The 18,055-nt window shown below is 35.2% G+C and overlaps 4 protein-coding genes across 4 annotated transcripts; 3 read left to right on the top strand and 1 right to left on the bottom strand.

Annotated features, from left to right (window-relative positions):
- Positions 1-918: 918 nt before the first annotated feature.
- Positions 919-2,034, top strand: LOC142627912 (pleiotropic drug resistance protein 3-like). Its single transcript, XM_075801816.1, has 3 exons — positions 919-1,053; positions 1,412-1,666; positions 1,768-2,034. Exons 1-3 carry the CDS (start codon positions 919-921, stop codon positions 2,032-2,034), a joined length of 657 nt encoding a protein of 218 aa, XP_075657931.1.
- A 2,362-nt stretch (positions 2,035-4,396) lies between these two features.
- Positions 4,397-12,734, top strand: LOC142628254 (pleiotropic drug resistance protein 3-like). Its single transcript, XM_075802321.1, has 16 exons — positions 4,397-4,427; positions 5,565-5,618; positions 5,722-5,812; positions 5,929-6,230; positions 6,323-6,604; positions 6,727-7,040; positions 7,338-7,498; positions 7,577-7,680; positions 8,493-8,646; positions 8,739-8,876; positions 9,007-9,080; positions 9,182-9,514; positions 9,610-9,900; positions 10,242-10,325; positions 10,452-10,585; positions 11,904-12,734. Exons 1-16 carry the CDS (start codon positions 4,422-4,424, stop codon positions 11,989-11,991), a joined length of 2,610 nt encoding a protein of 869 aa, XP_075658436.1. The 5' UTR covers positions 4,397-4,421; the 3' UTR covers positions 11,992-12,734.
- On the top strand, positions 12,043-13,062 carry LOC142627908 (pleiotropic drug resistance protein 3-like). The gene is made up of 3 exons (XM_075801807.1): positions 12,043-12,075; positions 12,442-12,681; positions 12,814-13,062. The coding sequence occupies exons 1-3, from the start codon at positions 12,043-12,045 to the stop codon at positions 13,060-13,062; spliced, it is 522 nt and encodes a 173-aa protein (XP_075657922.1).
- LOC142628255 (uncharacterized) lies at positions 13,047-17,815 on the bottom strand. Its single transcript, XM_075802322.1, has 2 exons — positions 15,928-17,815; positions 13,047-13,846 (listed from the first exon to the last, which is right to left on the bottom strand). The coding sequence occupies exon 1, from the start codon at positions 17,813-17,815 to the stop codon at positions 16,013-16,015; it is 1,803 nt and encodes a 600-aa protein (XP_075658437.1). The 3' UTR covers positions 13,047-13,846; positions 15,928-16,012.
- Between the last annotated feature and the right edge of the window lie 240 nt (positions 17,816-18,055).

Genomic DNA, 18,055 nt, shown 5'->3' with positions numbered 1-18,055 from the left:
AAATGTGCAAAATGAAAAAAAGCCACTAATTTTACACATTTTGAGTAAAAAAACACCCATATCAGTGGGTATAAACTCGTCTATAAAATGCACGTTGCTACAGTATCGTGTAAATTTACACGGGTACTATAGCATGTCTATTTAATTTCTTAATAGTTTTTTCTCTCTCTTCTCTGTACTAACTCTCACCTCCTCCCTCTCTTTCTCATTTCATCAGAGACTCAGGTGCACAGCTCTCCCTTTCTCTCATCTCATCAATCTGGCCTGCTCTAGCTTCCACCGATTGCCGAGGAGCAAGTCAAGCCCGTCGCCTACAAGATTGAGCAAGCCGAGTCGCCGGATGAGTCTGTCTCCTACAACACGAACAGAGTTCTCCGACGAAGAAACCTGAGGCTTTGTTTTGAGCATCGAGGAGCAGAAATTAGGCCACCACGTTGACGAAGACAAAGATGAAGACTTGGACGCCGAGGAGCAGCTCTCATATTCTCTCATCTCACCAATCTTTGGAGTTTTTTGGTTTTTTTTTACTGGGTTTGTTTTTTTTTTTTTTACTGGTTTTCTTTGGGATTTCGATGTGATCGGAGACCAGAGGCGTCGATCTTAAGAGAGATGGTGGCTGATGATGGTGGCTATGCGGGTTGTGTTGGGTCTATGAGAGAGATGAAAGTGTGAAAGAAATGAATATTTTATTTAAATAAATGTGTATAATAGACAGACTGATGTGAGTGTTTTGTAAATTTGGGTGTGTAAAATAGAAAAAGTAGGTTTTTTCATGTAGAATAGAAGGAAATTTTACATGAACTGATGCAAATGCTCTTACATCTGTAAGATATATAAATTTCTCTACATGATAAAAGACTTGACTATTATTTTACTTTTAGATTTAACTAGCAGTATGTATTCAATATATTTGGGACAATGTACTCAGCTATGATCTTCTTGGGCATAAGTAATTGCTCAAAAGTCCTACCATATGTTGCTATAGAGCGAACTGTTATGTATCGGGAAAAATTTGCAGGGATGTACTCTTCATGGGCTTATTCACTTGCACAGGTATAATTTTCTTTGAAACTAATTGAATTTAGTGTAGATTTGATTTCAAGATATTATTTGTAAACTAAAATGAAGTCAATTTTATATATGGTGAATCTTGCTAGATCTTTGACAGTGACAACATGAATAGCCAGTGGAATATGGGGCTGTTTAACAAACATGTTCATGAGAAATTTATGACCTCTTTGCTGTATATGTTCTACTGGTTCATGCCACTTGTGTAGTATACTATCACCATTGATCCAAAAAAGGAAGGGGAGAGAGAGAGAGAGAGAGAGAGAGAGAGAGTTAAGATACTGATAGTGCCACTTGTTTTTCCTTTTTTTCAGCTTATAAAGTAATGGATACTAATTTGTAGGTGATAGTGGAAGTTCCCTATCTCTTCATTAAAACTTTCATATTCATGATGATCATATATCCAATGACTGGATATTATGGATTAGCTTATAAGGTTTCCGGGCACTTCTATGTCACATTTTGTTCCTTGCTGTATTACAATTATCTTGGAATGCTACTTGTTTCATTCACACCAAACTACATGGTAGCTACAATTTTGTCCTCCGGATTCTACACAACATTCAACCTTTTTGCTGGATTTTTGATTCCTGAACCGGTAAGGTTGCCAAACTCTGTCTCTATTGAGGCCATAGTGTGCGTGATTGTGAAAACTTATGAATATATAGTTGAACCGATTATGTTGTACTACTCTTGTAGCAAATTCCGAAATGGTGGATTTGGTTGTATTATCTGACTCCTACATCTTGTTCGCTAAATGGATTGCTTACTTCACAATATGGAGATAAAAATAAGGACATCATGGTATTTGGAGAAACCAAAACTGTTGTGGCTTTCTTAAAAGATTACTTTGGGTTTCACCATGATCAACTACCTCTTGTGGCGATTGTTCTCATTGCCTTCCCCCTTGTTTTTGCTTCCTTGTTTGCATATTTTATAGCACGATTAAACTTTCAGTGTAGGTAAATTTTTTAACAGGTATTCACTAAGCTGCCAGGTGTAAAGTCAAGTCAAACCAAGATAAGCATCATCAATGACGTTAGTGGTATCATAAAGCCAGGAAGGTAAGCTATAGCCTATATACAGAAATAATTGAAATGAGTTCCTCACTTTGTTGGTCTGTCTTTATATCTTCTTTAAATAGTATCTTTCTTGCAGGATACTTCTAAGTGGTATCATATACAGAAATTTCATTAAGTAAAGAACCTTTGAATGATTTAGATTGGGGTATTAAAGAAACTTTGAGGACTAGTAGTATATTGTTTAGATATGTGAGGGACATGTGATTGGCTTGTCGTGCTTTGTTCATCAGAGGTTCTTATTTAGAGCAGAATTTTCACTTGGGAAAGAGATTATACTGTGATCTCTTATCACCTGGTGCTATCCCATTTTTATGAAATCTTCATTGATACGCTACCTCTATACATAAATTTTTAATGCTTTGGAGTGGGGAATATTGTCCCTTCACTTTGAAATACTTTCTAGAATCTGTAGTACATTTTCATACTATACACTCAGAAGTTTTTTTTTTAATTTTTTTTTATAGTCTGTTTAAGGGCACATTAAAAATTCACTATAATTTTACAACATTCCCAAATTATACTAGAATTCTACAATTTCACTACAATTTTTGTTGTGTCCCTAGCTTCAATGATTTTTTTTAACAATAAAGAGAACTGAAAAATGTGCTTTGATGAGGCTAGAAATGTGTTTACATGGCATTGCCTTTCTTGCAGGATAACTCTATTGCTTGGTCCCCCGGGTTGTGGGAAGACCACCCTTTTAAAGGCTCTATCAGGGAATCTAAACCAATCTCTCAAGGTTTCACACTCACAATAATTGCAATGCAAATTACAGAATGATCACTACAAAAAAGATCAAGAAAAGCTCAAAGCAACACCTATGTAGATCCTAACATTTTAAATTCATAATGTTAAAATAGAAAGAATTAAATAAAACTCTCTTGGTCTCAAAGTGGCTGTCTTGGGTTTGACTAGGAGCTCTCTAGTTCAAGTCCAGACACCAGCACTTTGAAAAAACTCTTTGGGCTAGCGATTTACCCCATTATGGGCCCACCCATCGTGAATAGTGATTAGTCTCTGCTTGAAAGCTTTGAGGAACACTGTGGGAAACCGGAAAAAAAAAAAAAGAATTAAATAAAACATGTAAAAACAGAAAGTAGAAATAAGAGAATCTATTAACATAGTTCGGCTCGATGGCCTATGTCTATGGCGGAAAGACAAGTAGTCACATCTTTGCTATATTGAACTATATGTTACAATATTTAATGTAGTGTATATATAAAAATAGATTATGCTTAGTGTAGTAAGCCTAAACCACAATAGTCCAATGCATTACAAAACCACGATAGCCTATGGTTTTATACATCATGGCTTATGTATTTATGATAATCTATTCTAACATCCCCATCAAAATCAAGTGTAAACTTGAAGACAACTTGAATTTGGAATATACGCTTGTGAAGGAAACCACGTCCATGAAGACCAGAGGACAACTATTATGTTCAGAGGATAGCTACACCAGTGGCCTGGAGTTGCCAACATGTTCAAGTGAGGGAAGGCGTAGGCCATTGGCTTTGTTGGAAGAACTTTCTAGCAGAGTGTGAGAAGGGTTTTCAGCTGATTTTTGGTATGCTCGGGTGGTGGAAAATACCTAGAAGAAATTCTAAAATATAGAGGAATTTTCAAAATTCTAGCTATTATACCATTTTAGAGTTGTTGGGATTGAGAGTGAGAGATAAAAATATACTATGGTAATTTCCTAATATCTGCTAATATATAAAACTGAATATCAGAGTCTATATGCTACACCGAATATAGCGAACTAAATCCTTAGCTGCTTGTGAAAATATTGTAGGATTTTGTTGTGGCCATAGAAGAACTCTTAAATTATACCTATGTCCTTGTGTTAACAATTAAAATATGTGAAACAAATACTTTAGTGTGTAATGTAAGTGTTGTATTATGCTGGTATCTCCTTTTCTCTAATAGATTACTGGGGAAATTTCTTACAATGGATACAAGCTAGAAGAGTTTGTTCCCCAAAAGACTTCAACCTATATTAGCCAAAATGACCTGCACATTCATGATATGACTGTGAGAGAAATACTGGATTTTTCAGCACGTTGTCAAGGTGTTGGAAGCCGAGCAGGTAACTTTTCCTTAGAGATTCTCCTTAAAGATGATTCAGTTATAGATTCCCTATCAATTCATAACAATGATGATGATAATAATAATACTACTTGTTTTTGACCTAATGAAGAGGTTATGGTGGAGGTCAGTGAAAGGGAGAAGGAAGCTGGAGTTGTTCCAGATCCAGACATAGACACTTACATGAAGGTAACTACTGCATCTCTAGTCTTCTTTTACTTCATCTCTGTGAACTTATCTGTACTGCTATAGCATCATTCAAATACTGTTCTTTATATGTATGAAGGGGACATGCCGAGTGGTTTGGCTATGTGAGAAATTAATAACAAAGGTCAAAATACATCCCATGGTTTTGATCAACAAACAAGGTCACGGGCCTTCTAGCTCAATTGGTATTTCCTGGTGTTTCCAACAAAGACATCCAAGATTCAAATCCTTCCTCCTCCAACTATAAAATTAGCAGAAGGGAAAAAAAACGGAATCAAATCCCACCCAAATCCATTAGATAAATATTTTGTGAAAATGGAAAAAAAAAATTTTGATAATGTCAAAAAGTATTAATGGAATCCTTGAGGCTGAATCCCCTTACTCTGAGGAAATTCTTTGCTGTACATGGAAACAATCATAGCCATAGCAAAAGACATAGCAATGTGTAAGAGTTTGATCATCCAATTCGCATCTTCAAACTAAAGATGGCTTCCTTCAAACCACCTCAAGTATGGAAGGAGATGTTAGTGTATAGACTCATTTATCATATTATTACATTTAGCACATGTTATTGGTGTATCTTATTTAGCACATGTTAGCATTTGATTGTAACTAAAATTTAGGAACATTACTTGTCCTTAATTTTAGTCCAATCAAGAGATCCTCAAAGGCAAACTTTAGCATATTTATATATATGCTTCCTTGAACAGTACCAATATATACAGAAATACAGAGAATATGCAGATTCTTTCAGGATAGTTTTATTCTTTAATTTCTCTGTCTATTTGTTTCAACATACTCCTTGTTTGCAAATTTGATGGTGCACACAATGTATTTGAAAGTGTTCCTTTATTAGAAGATGTAACATTGCAATCCTAGGTTCTACATGTGCATTATCATGCGAGTCAAAGTAAAGCAATGTGCAGCATGGTAAAGTTAGTGCAGCTATTGATTGAAGTTACAAAACTCTAATATCTTTAGGTACGATAATTATTATGCGAGATCATTTAAAGCATTGTGCACCACGTTCATGTCATTCTATGATTCTTTTGTTCCAACCTCTTGATGGTATTCATAAGTTATATTTTGCTATATTAATCTTACCATTTTCTCTGACAGGCAATTTCTGTCAAAGGACTAAAAGGAACCCTTCAAACAGATTACATATTAAAGGTCACTCTCTTTTAACTAAGCTGAAAGAAAAGCTTGTACCTTGTAATTCCTATACGGATGAATGCCTTACCAGCTTATGTGTAATGCTTCCTTGGCTTCTCAGTTTCTTGCACTTGATATCGGTGCTGACACTCTAGTTGGAAATGCCATGAGGAGAGGTATCTCCGGTGGTCAGAAAAAAAGATTGACTACAGGTAGCTTAAATAATAGAATGATAGATGTTCTGTTATTTACTAGTGTTACTGAGATAGCTAAATCCCAATTTCAGCTTACAATTTTGACCACAAGGAATTAAATTAAAATTTGGCAGGGGAGATGATTGTAGGTCCTACAAAAGCCCTGTTTATGGATGAAATAACAAATGGTTTAGACAGTTCCACTGCATTTCAAATTGTTACTTGTCTTCAGCAGATGGCGCATATCACAGATGCTACTGTACTGGTTTCACTTCTTCAGCCAGCACCAGAAACCTTTGATCTTTTTGATGACCTTATTTTAATGTCAGAAGGGAAGATTGTGTATCATGGTCCACGTGATCAAGTTCTAGAGTATTTTGAGGATTGGGGTTTTAGGTGTCCAAAGAGGAAAGGGGTTGCTGATTTTGTCCAAGAGGTAAGTGCATAAAGCCTTATGTTTGTTTTTTTTTTGTTTTTTTTTAAGCTTTTGTTTCTTTAAAAGAACAACTTTGTCTTATCGTTATGCAGGTTATCTCTGGAAAAGATCAAGCACAGTACTGGTATCACATGGAAGTACCTTATAGCTATGTTTCAGTTGATATGTTCTCTAGGAAGTTCAAGGAATCTCCTTATGGAAAGAAGCTAGATGAGGAGCTCTCGGAGCCATATGATAAATCCCAAAGCCATAAGGACGCTATTTCCTTTAGTGTGTATTCTCTTTCTAAATGGGAACTTTTTAGAGCATGTGCATCAAGGGAGCTTCTTCTTATGAAAAGGAATTCTTTCATATATATATTCAAAACAACTCAGGTTAGGAAATGTACTTTTGTATTAAAACCGATTCTCATTCTTCCCATTGCAGTCATGTTCTTTATTTCCTTTGTCAAAGGCCCTGCAAATCTGAAACTCGCTTTGGTCTCTTCTATCTGCAGATTTTTGTCATTGCATGTATCACAATGACTGTATTTTTACGGACTCAGATGGATATTGAAGTTCTTCATGCAAATTACTATATGGGTGCCCTGTTTTATTCTCTTAACATACTTCTTGTTGACGGACTTCCAGAGTTGGCCATGACTCTTCAAAGGCTTGAAGTATTCTACAAACAAAAAGAATTCTGTTTTTACCCAGCTTGGGCATATGCAATCCCAGCAAGTGTTTTAAAGGTTCCACTTTCATTTGTGGAATCTCTAGTTTGGACATCTCTTACTTATTATGTAATTGGATATAGTCCTGAGGCCAAAAGGTGAACTTGACATGAAAATTTGTAAATTTACTGGTGCATTTCCCCGTATTTTTGGTTCATCAATTAGTGTTCTTGTTTTAAAGATTTTTATCTTCTTCTTTTTTTCTTTTTCTTTTTTTTTTCTTTTTATTTATTTATTTATTTTTTATAGAAATCAATGTTTACTTTATCTTTCTTGTCTAGTAAAAATAAATGAAATTAGCCTTTAATTTATATAGCTATCCAAATTTTGGAATGTAAGTGCAGAAGCAGTCTCAGTTTCTTTTTGTTATGACTAATAATTTTCTTTGTTTTCAGGTTCTTCTGCCAGTTCATTCTTCTTTTCGCAGTGCACTTATCTTCAGTATCCATATGTCGTTTCGTGGCTTCAGTCTTCCAGACTCAGACTTCTGCCATGACTGCTGGTACTTTGGCAGTATTTTTACAGTCTGTATTTGGTGGCTTCATTATCACTCAACGTAAGGTTATCATACCTCTTCTCCAATCTCATTCTAATATAACCAGTTGAGAGGATCAGCTGTGCTTTTTTGTTTCAGCTTCTATGCCTGTTTGGTTGAAGTGGGGTTTCTGGGTTTCTCCCCTGACATATGGAGAAATAGGCCTTTCATTGAATGAATTTCTTGCCCCACGATGGCAAAAGGTGAGTCTCTCATTGCATACCAAAAAATCCTGTCTATTTTATGCTGATACAACTGCTCATGAGCAAGGGGCATACCTGGTGATTTTATGGCTCTTCCAAAGAGATCAACAATGAAATCCAATCAGATAAATTCTCAAATGTCCTCACTAATTATTAGTGTCTTTATTTACGTATGTTATTTTAATTTGAATCTCAAACTTTTGTCCCAACTATATAAATCTTATTTCCTGTTACAACATATAAAGTTGATGAGCCAAACCTTTCTTCGAGTGTGGAAGTTCAAATCCTTCTTCAATATCTCCATCCACTCACTTCTGCCTTTTCTAATCTTAGCCAATTTTTTCTTAGCTTATGCGAATTCAAAAATATTTTTTCACTAACTACTTCCACCCACTTTTGTCTTCTTTTAGAATATTAGCCAGTACGTCATAATGTTGTATCAGGGCTTCATTACTTCTAAAGCACTGTAACTTCAATAGATTTTCTTGTAATATCACTTATTAATTGTAATAGTCATCTCAGATCAATTTTTTTGATTCTTGACCAATAATTTTTCCTTAACAAATCTTAGCTAGCCTTATACACTAGTAACTAAAGTAGTGAATATTTCAATTACAACCAAACCTTGTAGACTGCAGATTATGTGCTTATACTAGCTAGTATGCCACTAATTTTAGATGCGAGGCATGTGCACCAATACTCCTGCTATAAACCTTCTAATTGTCTGCCATTTCTATAATTAACTTTGACATTAACATCCTGAGTAAATAGATGTCTTACCTACTAAGTTTACTTTCCTTTCTTGTCTATAGATGCTTTCCACAAATGCTACAATAGGGCAAGAAATACTTAAAAGCCGAGGGCTATACTTTGACGGATATCTGTATTGGATATCACTGGGTGCCCTATTTGGATTCACAATAGTATTTAACATTCGATACATCTTGGCGTTAAGCTTCTTGAAGTGTAAGTCTGTCTTAATTTTTATTATATTTTAACTTAAACAGCAATGAAACAATAGCTAGATGTTTAGTCATCCTCATTTAATAAACATTCAGCTCCTGGATCATGTTGTGCTATTATCTCACATGAAAAGCTCTCTGAAATACGAGGAACAGAAGATTCACATGATGGTAACCATCGGGACAAAAAGTCTAGAAATTCTCCCCCACTGACTAGTATTGAACCAAAGAAAGGTTTGATCGATTTTATTGTTCTTCTGCTTATTCTTCAGATCATTGCCTCTCCACAGACTAGTATTGAACCATATAAGGGTTTGGCAATATTTCTCCAATGTTTTAATGAGTTTCTTGTCTTAATTAACAGGTAGGATGGTCTTACCTTTTACACCCTTAAAAGTAGCGTTTCAAGATGTGCAGTACTATGTTGACACCCCCTTGGTATCACATTTAACTTCATATAAGTTTCTGGTGGTTGCTAGAATGATAGCTGTGATCTATTATGTTAATTCCTGTCTTTATTTTTTCTTTTTGGCTTCCAGGAAATGAGAGAAAATGGATTCACCAACAAAAAACTCCAAATTCTTTCTGATATTATGGGTGCATTGAGGCCTGGTGTCCTTACAGCATTGATGGGTGTCAGTGGAGCTGGGAAAACAACTCTTCTGGATGTCCTAGCAGGAAGAAAGACCAGTGGCTATATTGAAGGGCAAATAATGATTGGAGGGTATCCCAAGGTCCAAGAAACATTTGCTAGGGTGTCAGGTTATTGTGAACAAACAGATATACATTCTCCTCAGATCACAGTTGAAGAATCAGTGATATTTTCTGCTTGGCTACAACTGTCTCCTCAGATAGACGCAAAAACTAAAGCTGTAAGTTCTCCAGGCACTGACATCAATCAAAGATTTGGTTTTATATTCATCATTGAGATAATAATTTGTCAGATCTGCTGTGGCACGTCATGCAGGAATTTGTAAATGAAGTCCTGGAGACCATTGAGCTTGATGGAATAAAGGATGCTTTAGTAGGCATACCTGGCGTTACTGGTCTATCAAATGAGCAGCGCAAGCGGCTTACAATAGCTGTGGAGCTTGTTGCAAACCCCCCTATTATCTTCATTGATGAACCAACGACTGGATTGGATGTAAGAGCAGCTGCAATTTTCATGCGAGCTGTGAAGAATGCAGCTGATACAGGAAGAACAATTGTTTGTACCATCCACCAACCAAGTATTGACATATTTGAAGCATTTGATGAGGTAAAAAAAAAAAAAAACTATTTTTTAAACATTTTAAAATTAAAATTGTAAATAGTATTTACTTTTGAAAACAAGAAGAGGTGCTCCATTGCTTCTAGGAGTTGTATTAATCTTAGGAATAAATGCATAAGTACTGGAGAGCTAAGTAAAGGCCTAAGAGGTTTTACTTTTGGCTACAATGGAGAAAATAATGCACTCCATTGTAGAGCAACCAGATTATAATTATATAAGCTCCATTCCAACCTGCTACCCAAAAAGAGAATGTGAGACCTAGTGTCGGATAGTATATTAGTATTGTATCTTGAAGAGTTACTTATCCCATGCTTCTCTTGCTTTTGCAGTTAATTCTTCTAAAAACTGGTGGACACTTGATTTACTCTGGACAACTAGGAGAGCATTCAAGTAGCGTTATAGAACATTTTGAGGTCTGTTTCCTGTAACAATATATTTATCCTCTGCATTTTCCTCTTTCTTCTTTCTTTTAGTAATACTATTTTCTTCAACTAGTTAAGTGGATAAATCTTCTTGTTACTCAACTTATATTCTAACAGAGTATTCTTGGAGTTCCAAAGATTAGAAATAATTACAATCCGGCAGCATGGATGTTAGACGTCACTTCTACATCTGCAGAAGCAAAACTTGGCATAGATTTTGCTCTGAAGTACAGGGAATATGCTTTATACAAGTGAGTTGCTGAGTTCAATTACGATTAGCATTGGTTTTGATGTCACATGAGTCAAATAATGTGTTTCTATTTCAAAATTAACTTTGATGATGCTGAATTCTATCATCCTTATTCCTAATGTCAGATAATAAGATCAAAAGAAGCAAGCAATTTGCTTGGCATCTGTTTTGAAAAGCATTGGGTGGCCCAGTATTATATTTTTCCTTCCTTATGCGACCTCAATGGGAACAAACTCAATAATTGTATGGCATAAAATAGAAAATATAACAATCTGTTGTGAGACAGATCAGGGTTTTAGAATGGACATGTTGTAATTGTACTACGTGGATCTCTCTCTTCCCAAAATCTCCGTTATGGTCGTTTTTATATGTCAAAGTTGTAGCCATATGATGACCAAATTGTAGGTGAATTTAGTGTAAACTATTCCTAACAAGCTTTTTGCTGAATTCCAAGTAGAAAATTAGCCTTGGTTTGCTTATTTTGAGCCAATCAATGTGTGTGAGATATCAGTAAAAAATCTTTATTTGTTTCACAACCTTCTACTCAAGCCATGCTGAGCATTTCAAACTCAACTTATTCATTCACTTAATTAGTGTTCAATTGTAACGGAGCTTAGAAAGGTCTCTCTCTCTCTCTCTCTCTCTCTCTCTCTCTCTCTTTATGTGTATGTGCCTGGATGTAGGTTAGAAGGTATCAAGATTGTGCTAATCTCTCTTAAAGCCATCTATTGTGTTGGTGTGGAGTAAAATAGTGCCCTTAAGATGAATGATCTACATCTAACATGTATTGTCATTTTTAAAACTTTGACTGTGACTCCTACTATTATCCCATTTGCAAAAAAAAACAAAGAGCTTGTAAGGCAGTTGAGTAGTCCACCTCCTAATTCAAGAGATCAGTATTTTCCTACCCTCTTTTCACAAAATGGTTGGGGAAAATTCAAATCTTGCCTATGGAAACAACTCATTTGGCTTATTGGAGGAGTCCTGCATACAACTTGATGCGTATCGTATTTGCACTTATATCTGCTTTAATTTTTGGGGTACTATATTGAAACCAAGGAAAAAAATGTAAGTTTTAATATGTTTAAGTTTTCCACTCTCTTTAGAAAAATGTTTATAGCATGAGATAACTACTAGTAATGGTGACCTTGGACAAATCGAATTTGTAGTGTGAAACTACAATGAGAGTGCCACTTATGATGTATGTTAAAAGTGATTCTTACAATTGTAGATCTTCACTTTGCTTAAGATAGATTATATCTGTAAGATATATAAATTTCTCTACATGATAAAAGCTTTGACTATTATTTTACTTACAGAAATAACCAGCAGAATGTATTCAATATATTTGGGGGAATGTTCTCAACTGTGATCTTCTTGGGCATAATTAACTGCTCAAAAGTCTAACCATATGTTGCTGCAGAGCGAACTGTTATGTATCGGGAAAAATTCGCAGGGATGTACTCTTCATGGGCTTATTCACTTGCACAGGTATAATTTTCTTTGAAACTGATTGAATTTAGGGTAGATTTGATTTCAAGATATTATTTGTAAACTAAAATGAAGTCAATTTTATGCAAGGTGAATCTTGCTAGATCTTTGACAGTGACAACATGAATACCCAGTGGAATATGGGGCTGTTTAACAAACATGTTCATGAGAAATTTATGACCTTTTTACTGTATATGTTCTAGTTGTTAATGCCACTTGTGTAGTATACTATCACCATTGATCCAAAAAAGAAAGGGTAGAGAGAGAGAGAGAGAGAGAGAGAGAGAGAGAGAGAGTTTAGATATTGATAAGGCCACTTGTTTTTCCTTTTTTCAGCTTATAGAGTGATGTATACTAATTTTGTAGGTGATAGTGGAAGTTCCCTATCTCTTCATTGAAACTGTCATATTCGTGATGATCATATATCCAACGATTGGATATTATGGGTCAACTTATAAGGTTTCCTGGTACGTCTATGTCACATTTTGTTCCTTGCTGTACTACAATTATCTTGGAATGCTACTCGTTTCATTCACACCAACAACTTTGTCCTCAGGATTCTACACAACATTCAACCTTTTTGCCGGATTTTTTATTCCTGAACCGGTAAGGTTGCCAGACTCTGTCTCTATTGAGGCCATAGTGTGTGTGTGTGTGTGTGTGTGTGCGCGTGTGTGTGTGTGTGATTGTGAAAACATATGAATATATAGTTGAACCGATTATGTTGTACTATTGCAGCAGATTCCAAAATGGTGGATTTGGTTGTATTACTTGACTCCTACATCTTGGTCGCTAAAGGGATTGCTTACTTCACAATATGGAGATATAAATAAGGACATCATGGTATTTGGAGAAACCAAACCTGTATTGGCCTTTCTAAAAGATTACTTTGGGTTTCACCATGATCAATTATCTCTTGTGGCGATTGTTCTCATTGCCTTCCCCCTTGTTTTTGCTTCCTTGTTTGCATATTTTATAGCACGATGAAACTTTCAGCGTAGGTAAATTTTTTATTGCTCCCATGGAGGATGGAGATGTTGTACACAGTCAACAAGCCTTCTTGTAACTAATGTGCCAATCATTTAAGTAATCAATGATGCTATGAAAATTGGTTCTGTTTTTGTAAGATCTATTGTAATTGAACAAGTTAAACTTATGTTTGTATGAGATTTATACATTAGAAGCTATCAAGCTTTGTTAAATAAAAAATTTACAACTTGCACTGTCTATGAATTACCTTGCCAAGATGTTGCACCTATACAAACTGTGTTTCGGTGGAATTGCAACTTGTTTACTAATTTTAAACTCAGATAACCACACTAAAATGATGTTGAGCAATTTTTATAGTAGTAATATAAAAATTCGTAATGATAATTACAGAATTATCATGTTCCACACTTCCACTTCTTAGATAATATGAAAACTAACAGAAAAGCACCTGATAAAAAAATTATAAAAAAAAGGGGGAACAATAAATAGTTACCTATGGAGGTCATATGTAGTACCAGAACCTAACATCGGGCACAGATTATGCCTGGCCTCAACCATTGTCATGGTCATTGCTATCAATCATGGAAGGCGTGTTTTGGTAGTAATTTCTCTACCTTGAGTAAAATGTCTCCACAAAGGTTGACCATAAATTAGTCAGGAAATTAATCTAACTACCAAATGTAGTTTTTCTTTTTCTTTTTCACCCTTTTCCAATTGCCCTCTACAGCCTCACAGTGTGATATTTTGATGCAGCAATCACAGTAACACTTTAGCACCTTACCTGTACATATATAGAACAACATAAAAATTGATAGCACAAGGAAGTGACCTCTGAAACATTGACCACTGGAAAAAAGCATCAACCAACAAAGAAATAGTGCATGCCACCTCAGACACCAAGTAGGATGAAAAAAGAAGAGAGTATAATGTTATTACTACATCACTTCAGGCACTAGAATTTTATAGAAAAATTGAGGCCAAAGAGGTTCGACTTGGTACAACATTTAATATAGGAGTTTTTGGTAAGAAAGAATCATTTTAAGAGATGATCAATCCCTATATATTATACCTTTTTATTTGATGACACCAACAGAAGCAACTCCATCACGATATCCTTCCAATACATGTACACACTCCAGCAGCTTTTACTCTTAAAGAAGATTTTTTTAAAACCAAAAAATAGTTTTGCACATTTGAACTGCCTTAATGGGGAAACTAATCAAGTTTTAAAAGTAACAAAGCTCCATATAAATAAGATTTAACCAAAAGAAAAAAAAAATACCATTGATTCTTTCATTTTAATTCTGCTTGAAGCATTCACTTTTCTTTCATACTGTGATTTTTTTTTTTTTTTTTGCTAAGTAGTGAAAGAGGCTTACTTATTATGGACTGGGATTCGAAGGAATTTTCAAGAAATTCATTTGAGCTGGAGCCCAAAAGAAAAGAAGGTAGCAGCTGGTTGGTTCCAATACCTTGGTAAGGCAGAAGAGAAAAGGACTTATGTAGGACTTGAAGCTTGGCAGAAAATCTGATCTGGAAGAGATATCTTCCGATGGGTTGAGGGATCACAGGTCCTCAATGATGCTTCTTTTTCCCCTTATTTTGGAGAATAAAAATAAAAATTCTTTGAACACATAATTGCCAAAGGACATCGAAATAGGTTCCTCTAAAATCACTAGGCATTAAAACTACAAAAATGTGACTTAGATGATGGGTAATCTGACGTTGCATTCAATCATGAATCAAATAAAAAATCAGAAAAATTTTCTATATCATAATTAAGATACCCTTCTAAACTTCAAAAAAAAAAAAAAAAACCAAAACCCTTAAATCTATACCACCAATTCTACATAACCCAGAAACCAAAAAGAAAGAATCACAGGCAAATTAAGCACCAAACAAATCATCTACATAAGAAAAATTATTTTCTTTTATAAGTAAATAAGATAACACATTTATGAGAAACCCCAAGTCTGGAACAAAATACTGAAAAACACAAATAGAATTCATAAATGAAGAATTTTGGGCAACAAAAGCCATAAACAAATGGATTGCACAAATAACTAAGCAACAAGTATTCCTTAAATAATTACAATTGTCTCATTCGTTCCACAAAATAACAAACTAAATTTAGTAAATATGATCTACAACTAGTCAACTCCCAAGTCTAGTGTCAATACAGTTCAGGAAAGCATGCAAAACTAAGACAAATTCAGCATAGAAATAGAAGTAAGGTATTCACTACACTTTAAATTTAAGCATAATATAAATTTTTATTGTAACATTCAACACGCAACTCCAGCACTTAATTTTATTGGAGGGAACGTTTATCTTGCACTAGCTAATGGATGTATGACCACAAAGAAGGCCAAACATTAGAACAACCATTTTTCACATTAACTTTACATTAGAAATTTTTTGAAATAACTATCCATGAAAATAGATCGAAAGCAACAACATGAGTACACAATAAAATCTCAACAAAAGATAGATCAATTAAAAGAACAATCAATCTTGAGCATATAAAGTTTGAAGCATGCACCATGCCAGTTATGCATCAGTTTGCATAAATGCAACTCCAAAACTTAATTTCATTGGAGGGAACATTTATTATTATTAATTCCACTGGCTAAGGGATGTATAACCCCACAAAAAATGCCAGATTTTAAAGCACAATACTTAGCATTAACCTTAAATAAGAAAAAATTTTGAAACAACTATCTAGGAAAATAGGTTCCAACTTCCAAGCAACAACATGAGTGCACAATGAAATCACAACAAAAGATAGAATAGTTAAAGGTACAAACAATCATGCATACATAAATGAAATAGAAAACCATCTTTAGAAACTATAAAATTTACCTGAAATGATACACATCTTTTAAAGATTGACATGTGATGGATAAAATATGAAACTTGTCCTTCATGTTGAGAAACTAAAAAACCTTCACACAAGCTTAAAGAGAAATTCTTGAATGTTCTTATCTACTTGATTAGATGATAACAAGTCAAATAACATGCTTGCAACTGTTGCATTTGCTGAAAAACCCTTGTCAACCATTATTTCAAGATATTTAATTGCCTTTGATGTCTCATTGTGTTGCAGTAACCCTTGGATTATTGTGTTATATGCGCGATCGTCAGGTGAACAACCGTTCCCATCCATTTTCTCAAATATCTCACTTGCTTCTTCTATCAATCCCTCTTTGCAAAGCCCTTTGAGCATGATGGTGTAAGTTCGAACATTGGGTTGCAATCCTTTTGCAGGTAGACTATAAAAGAGTTCTCTTGCAACTGTAAGATTCCCAACATTACACAAACCATCAATCAAAATGCTGTAAATCACAATATTGTTGCCCAACGTTTTGTCTTTCATCTCAAGAAACACTTGTATTGCCTCAACAACTTGTCCATTCTTACACAAGCCGTCTAACAAGACAGCATAAGTTTGGGGAGTTGGAAGTTGGCCACATGCCTGCATCTTATGAAATAGGACTAGAGCAGCCTTGTGTCTCTCCACTCGACAAAACCCACCTATAAGAGTGCAGTAAGTCACAACATCTGGAGTTACTCCCTTGTTGGACATTTCATGAAAGAGATTCGTTGCCTCGTCAATTCTTTTCTTTTTACAAAATCCATTAATCAATGTGTTATAGCTAACAATATTAGGTGAACAACCCCTCTCAACCATCATGTTCAATGCTTTGATGGCATCCTTCAATTTGTTTTGCAAACAATAACCATCAATTAGAGAATTGTAAGTGATTGTGTCAGGCCCAATTCCTCTTTCAATCATCACATCAAAAATTTCTTTTGCCTCTGTCAGCATTCCCTCTTTGCAAAGTGTGTCCATCAATATATTGAAGGTATACACATCTGGCATGATCTTCCTTCGCACCATCTCATTCAATAGAGTAGTAGCCTCTCTCCATCGGCTTAAATTGCATAGGCCTTGAATTAAGGAATTGTAAGTGAAAAGGTCTGGCTGAATGCCTTTACTCATCATTTCAGTCAAAAGGTTCAAGGCCTCAGTTACCAACCTATCCTTACATAAACTGTCAATGATTGTATTATAGGATGTCAGATCAAGCTCAAAATTCCCTTCTTCCATCTTCCTAAGCAACCTAATAGCCATACTAGTCTGTCCAATCTTACACAGAGCATTTAGTATTGTTCCACAAGTAATTGCATTAGGCTTATACCCATTCTTCTCCATTTCTTCGACCAACCTCACAGCTCCAGCAATGTTACCTTGAAGACAGAGACCCTTCACAAGGGTGTTTAGAGTAATAGAGTTTGGGTGATAACCAAGTTTCAAAATTGTTGCCAAGACAGAGAACCCAAAATCTAGACAGTTTAAATGGCAGAAGCAGTTAATCAAAATAGTAAGAGTATAAACATTAGGAGAGATACCAAATGATTCGATTCGTTTAATTAGAGAAATGACTACTGAGTAATGCTTCATTCTTGCAATGCCACCCAACACGTTATTAAAATCGGCAATGGAAGGCAAAGGGTGCGTGTGAAGCATTTTATCAAACAGCTCTAAGGCATGATCAACATTCCTAAAGCTTCTAGATTTGCACTGATCTCTAACAGGCTTCAAGAGTTGATTTTGATTCTGATTGTGATTCGGGTTTTTTTTAGCACTAGCAATACTAGTAGAAGTAGTAGCAGCAGCAGCAGTAGAAAGAGTAGAATAACAATAAGAACGAAAACAAGCGTGGGAAGAACGAAGAAGCGTACCCATTTTCCTGAAGATCCAGCAAGCAAACAATTCGGCAGCGGAAATCAGAACGAACTCTAAGCTACTGATCAGAGAATCGGTTTGGTTTTTGAGGGAAACGATAGAGTTTGAGAATTGAGAAAGAGAGAGAGATAGAGAATCGGGTCGGGTCGGTTTTGAGGGCAGTTTCCTTGAACTAACTCTAAGCTATTGATCAGTTTATCTGAAATGTGGTATTTATATCATGCTCCTACGGTTTTAATA

The sequence above is a fragment of the Castanea sativa genome, chromosome 3 (genome assembly GCF_040712315.1).
Source record: "Castanea sativa cultivar Marrone di Chiusa Pesio chromosome 3, ASM4071231v1".
NCBI classification, from domain to species: Eukaryota; Viridiplantae; Streptophyta; class Magnoliopsida; order Fagales; family Fagaceae; genus Castanea; species Castanea sativa.
The sequence above is the reverse complement of the archived record's forward strand: the minus strand, read 5'-3'. Positions and strand labels throughout refer to the sequence as shown.

Bases quoted from the DNA above. Each gene is read 5' to 3' on its own strand.
- LOC142627912 (XM_075801816.1), top strand. From the start codon at position 919: ATGTACTCAGCTATGATCTTCTTGGGCATAAGTAATTGCTCAAAAGTC. The intron at 1,054-1,411 runs GTATAATTTTCT...ACTAATTTGTAG, and splicing joins GGGCTTATTCACTTGCACAG to GTGATAGTGGAAGTTCCCTA. The intron at 1,667-1,767 runs GTAAGGTTGCCA...CTACTCTTGTAG, and splicing joins GATTTTTGATTCCTGAACCG to CAAATTCCGAAATGGTGGAT.
- LOC142628254 (XM_075802321.1), top strand. The intron at 8,877-9,006 runs GTTTGATCGATT...CTTAATTAACAG, and splicing joins TAGTATTGAACCAAAGAAAG to GTAGGATGGTCTTACCTTTT. The intron at 10,586-11,903 runs GTGAGTTGCTGA...TTTTACTTACAG, and splicing joins AGGGAATATGCTTTATACAA to AAATAACCAGCAGAATGTAT.
- LOC142627908 (XM_075801807.1), top strand. From the start codon at position 12,043: ATGTACTCTTCATGGGCTTATTCACTTGCACAG. The intron at 12,076-12,441 runs GTATAATTTTCT...CTAATTTTGTAG, and splicing joins GGGCTTATTCACTTGCACAG to GTGATAGTGGAAGTTCCCTA. The intron at 12,682-12,813 runs GTAAGGTTGCCA...GTACTATTGCAG, and splicing joins GATTTTTTATTCCTGAACCG to CAGATTCCAAAATGGTGGAT.
- LOC142628255 (XM_075802322.1), bottom strand. From the start codon at position 17,815: ATGGGTACGCTTCTTCGTTCTTCCCACGCTTGTTTTCGTTCTTATTGT.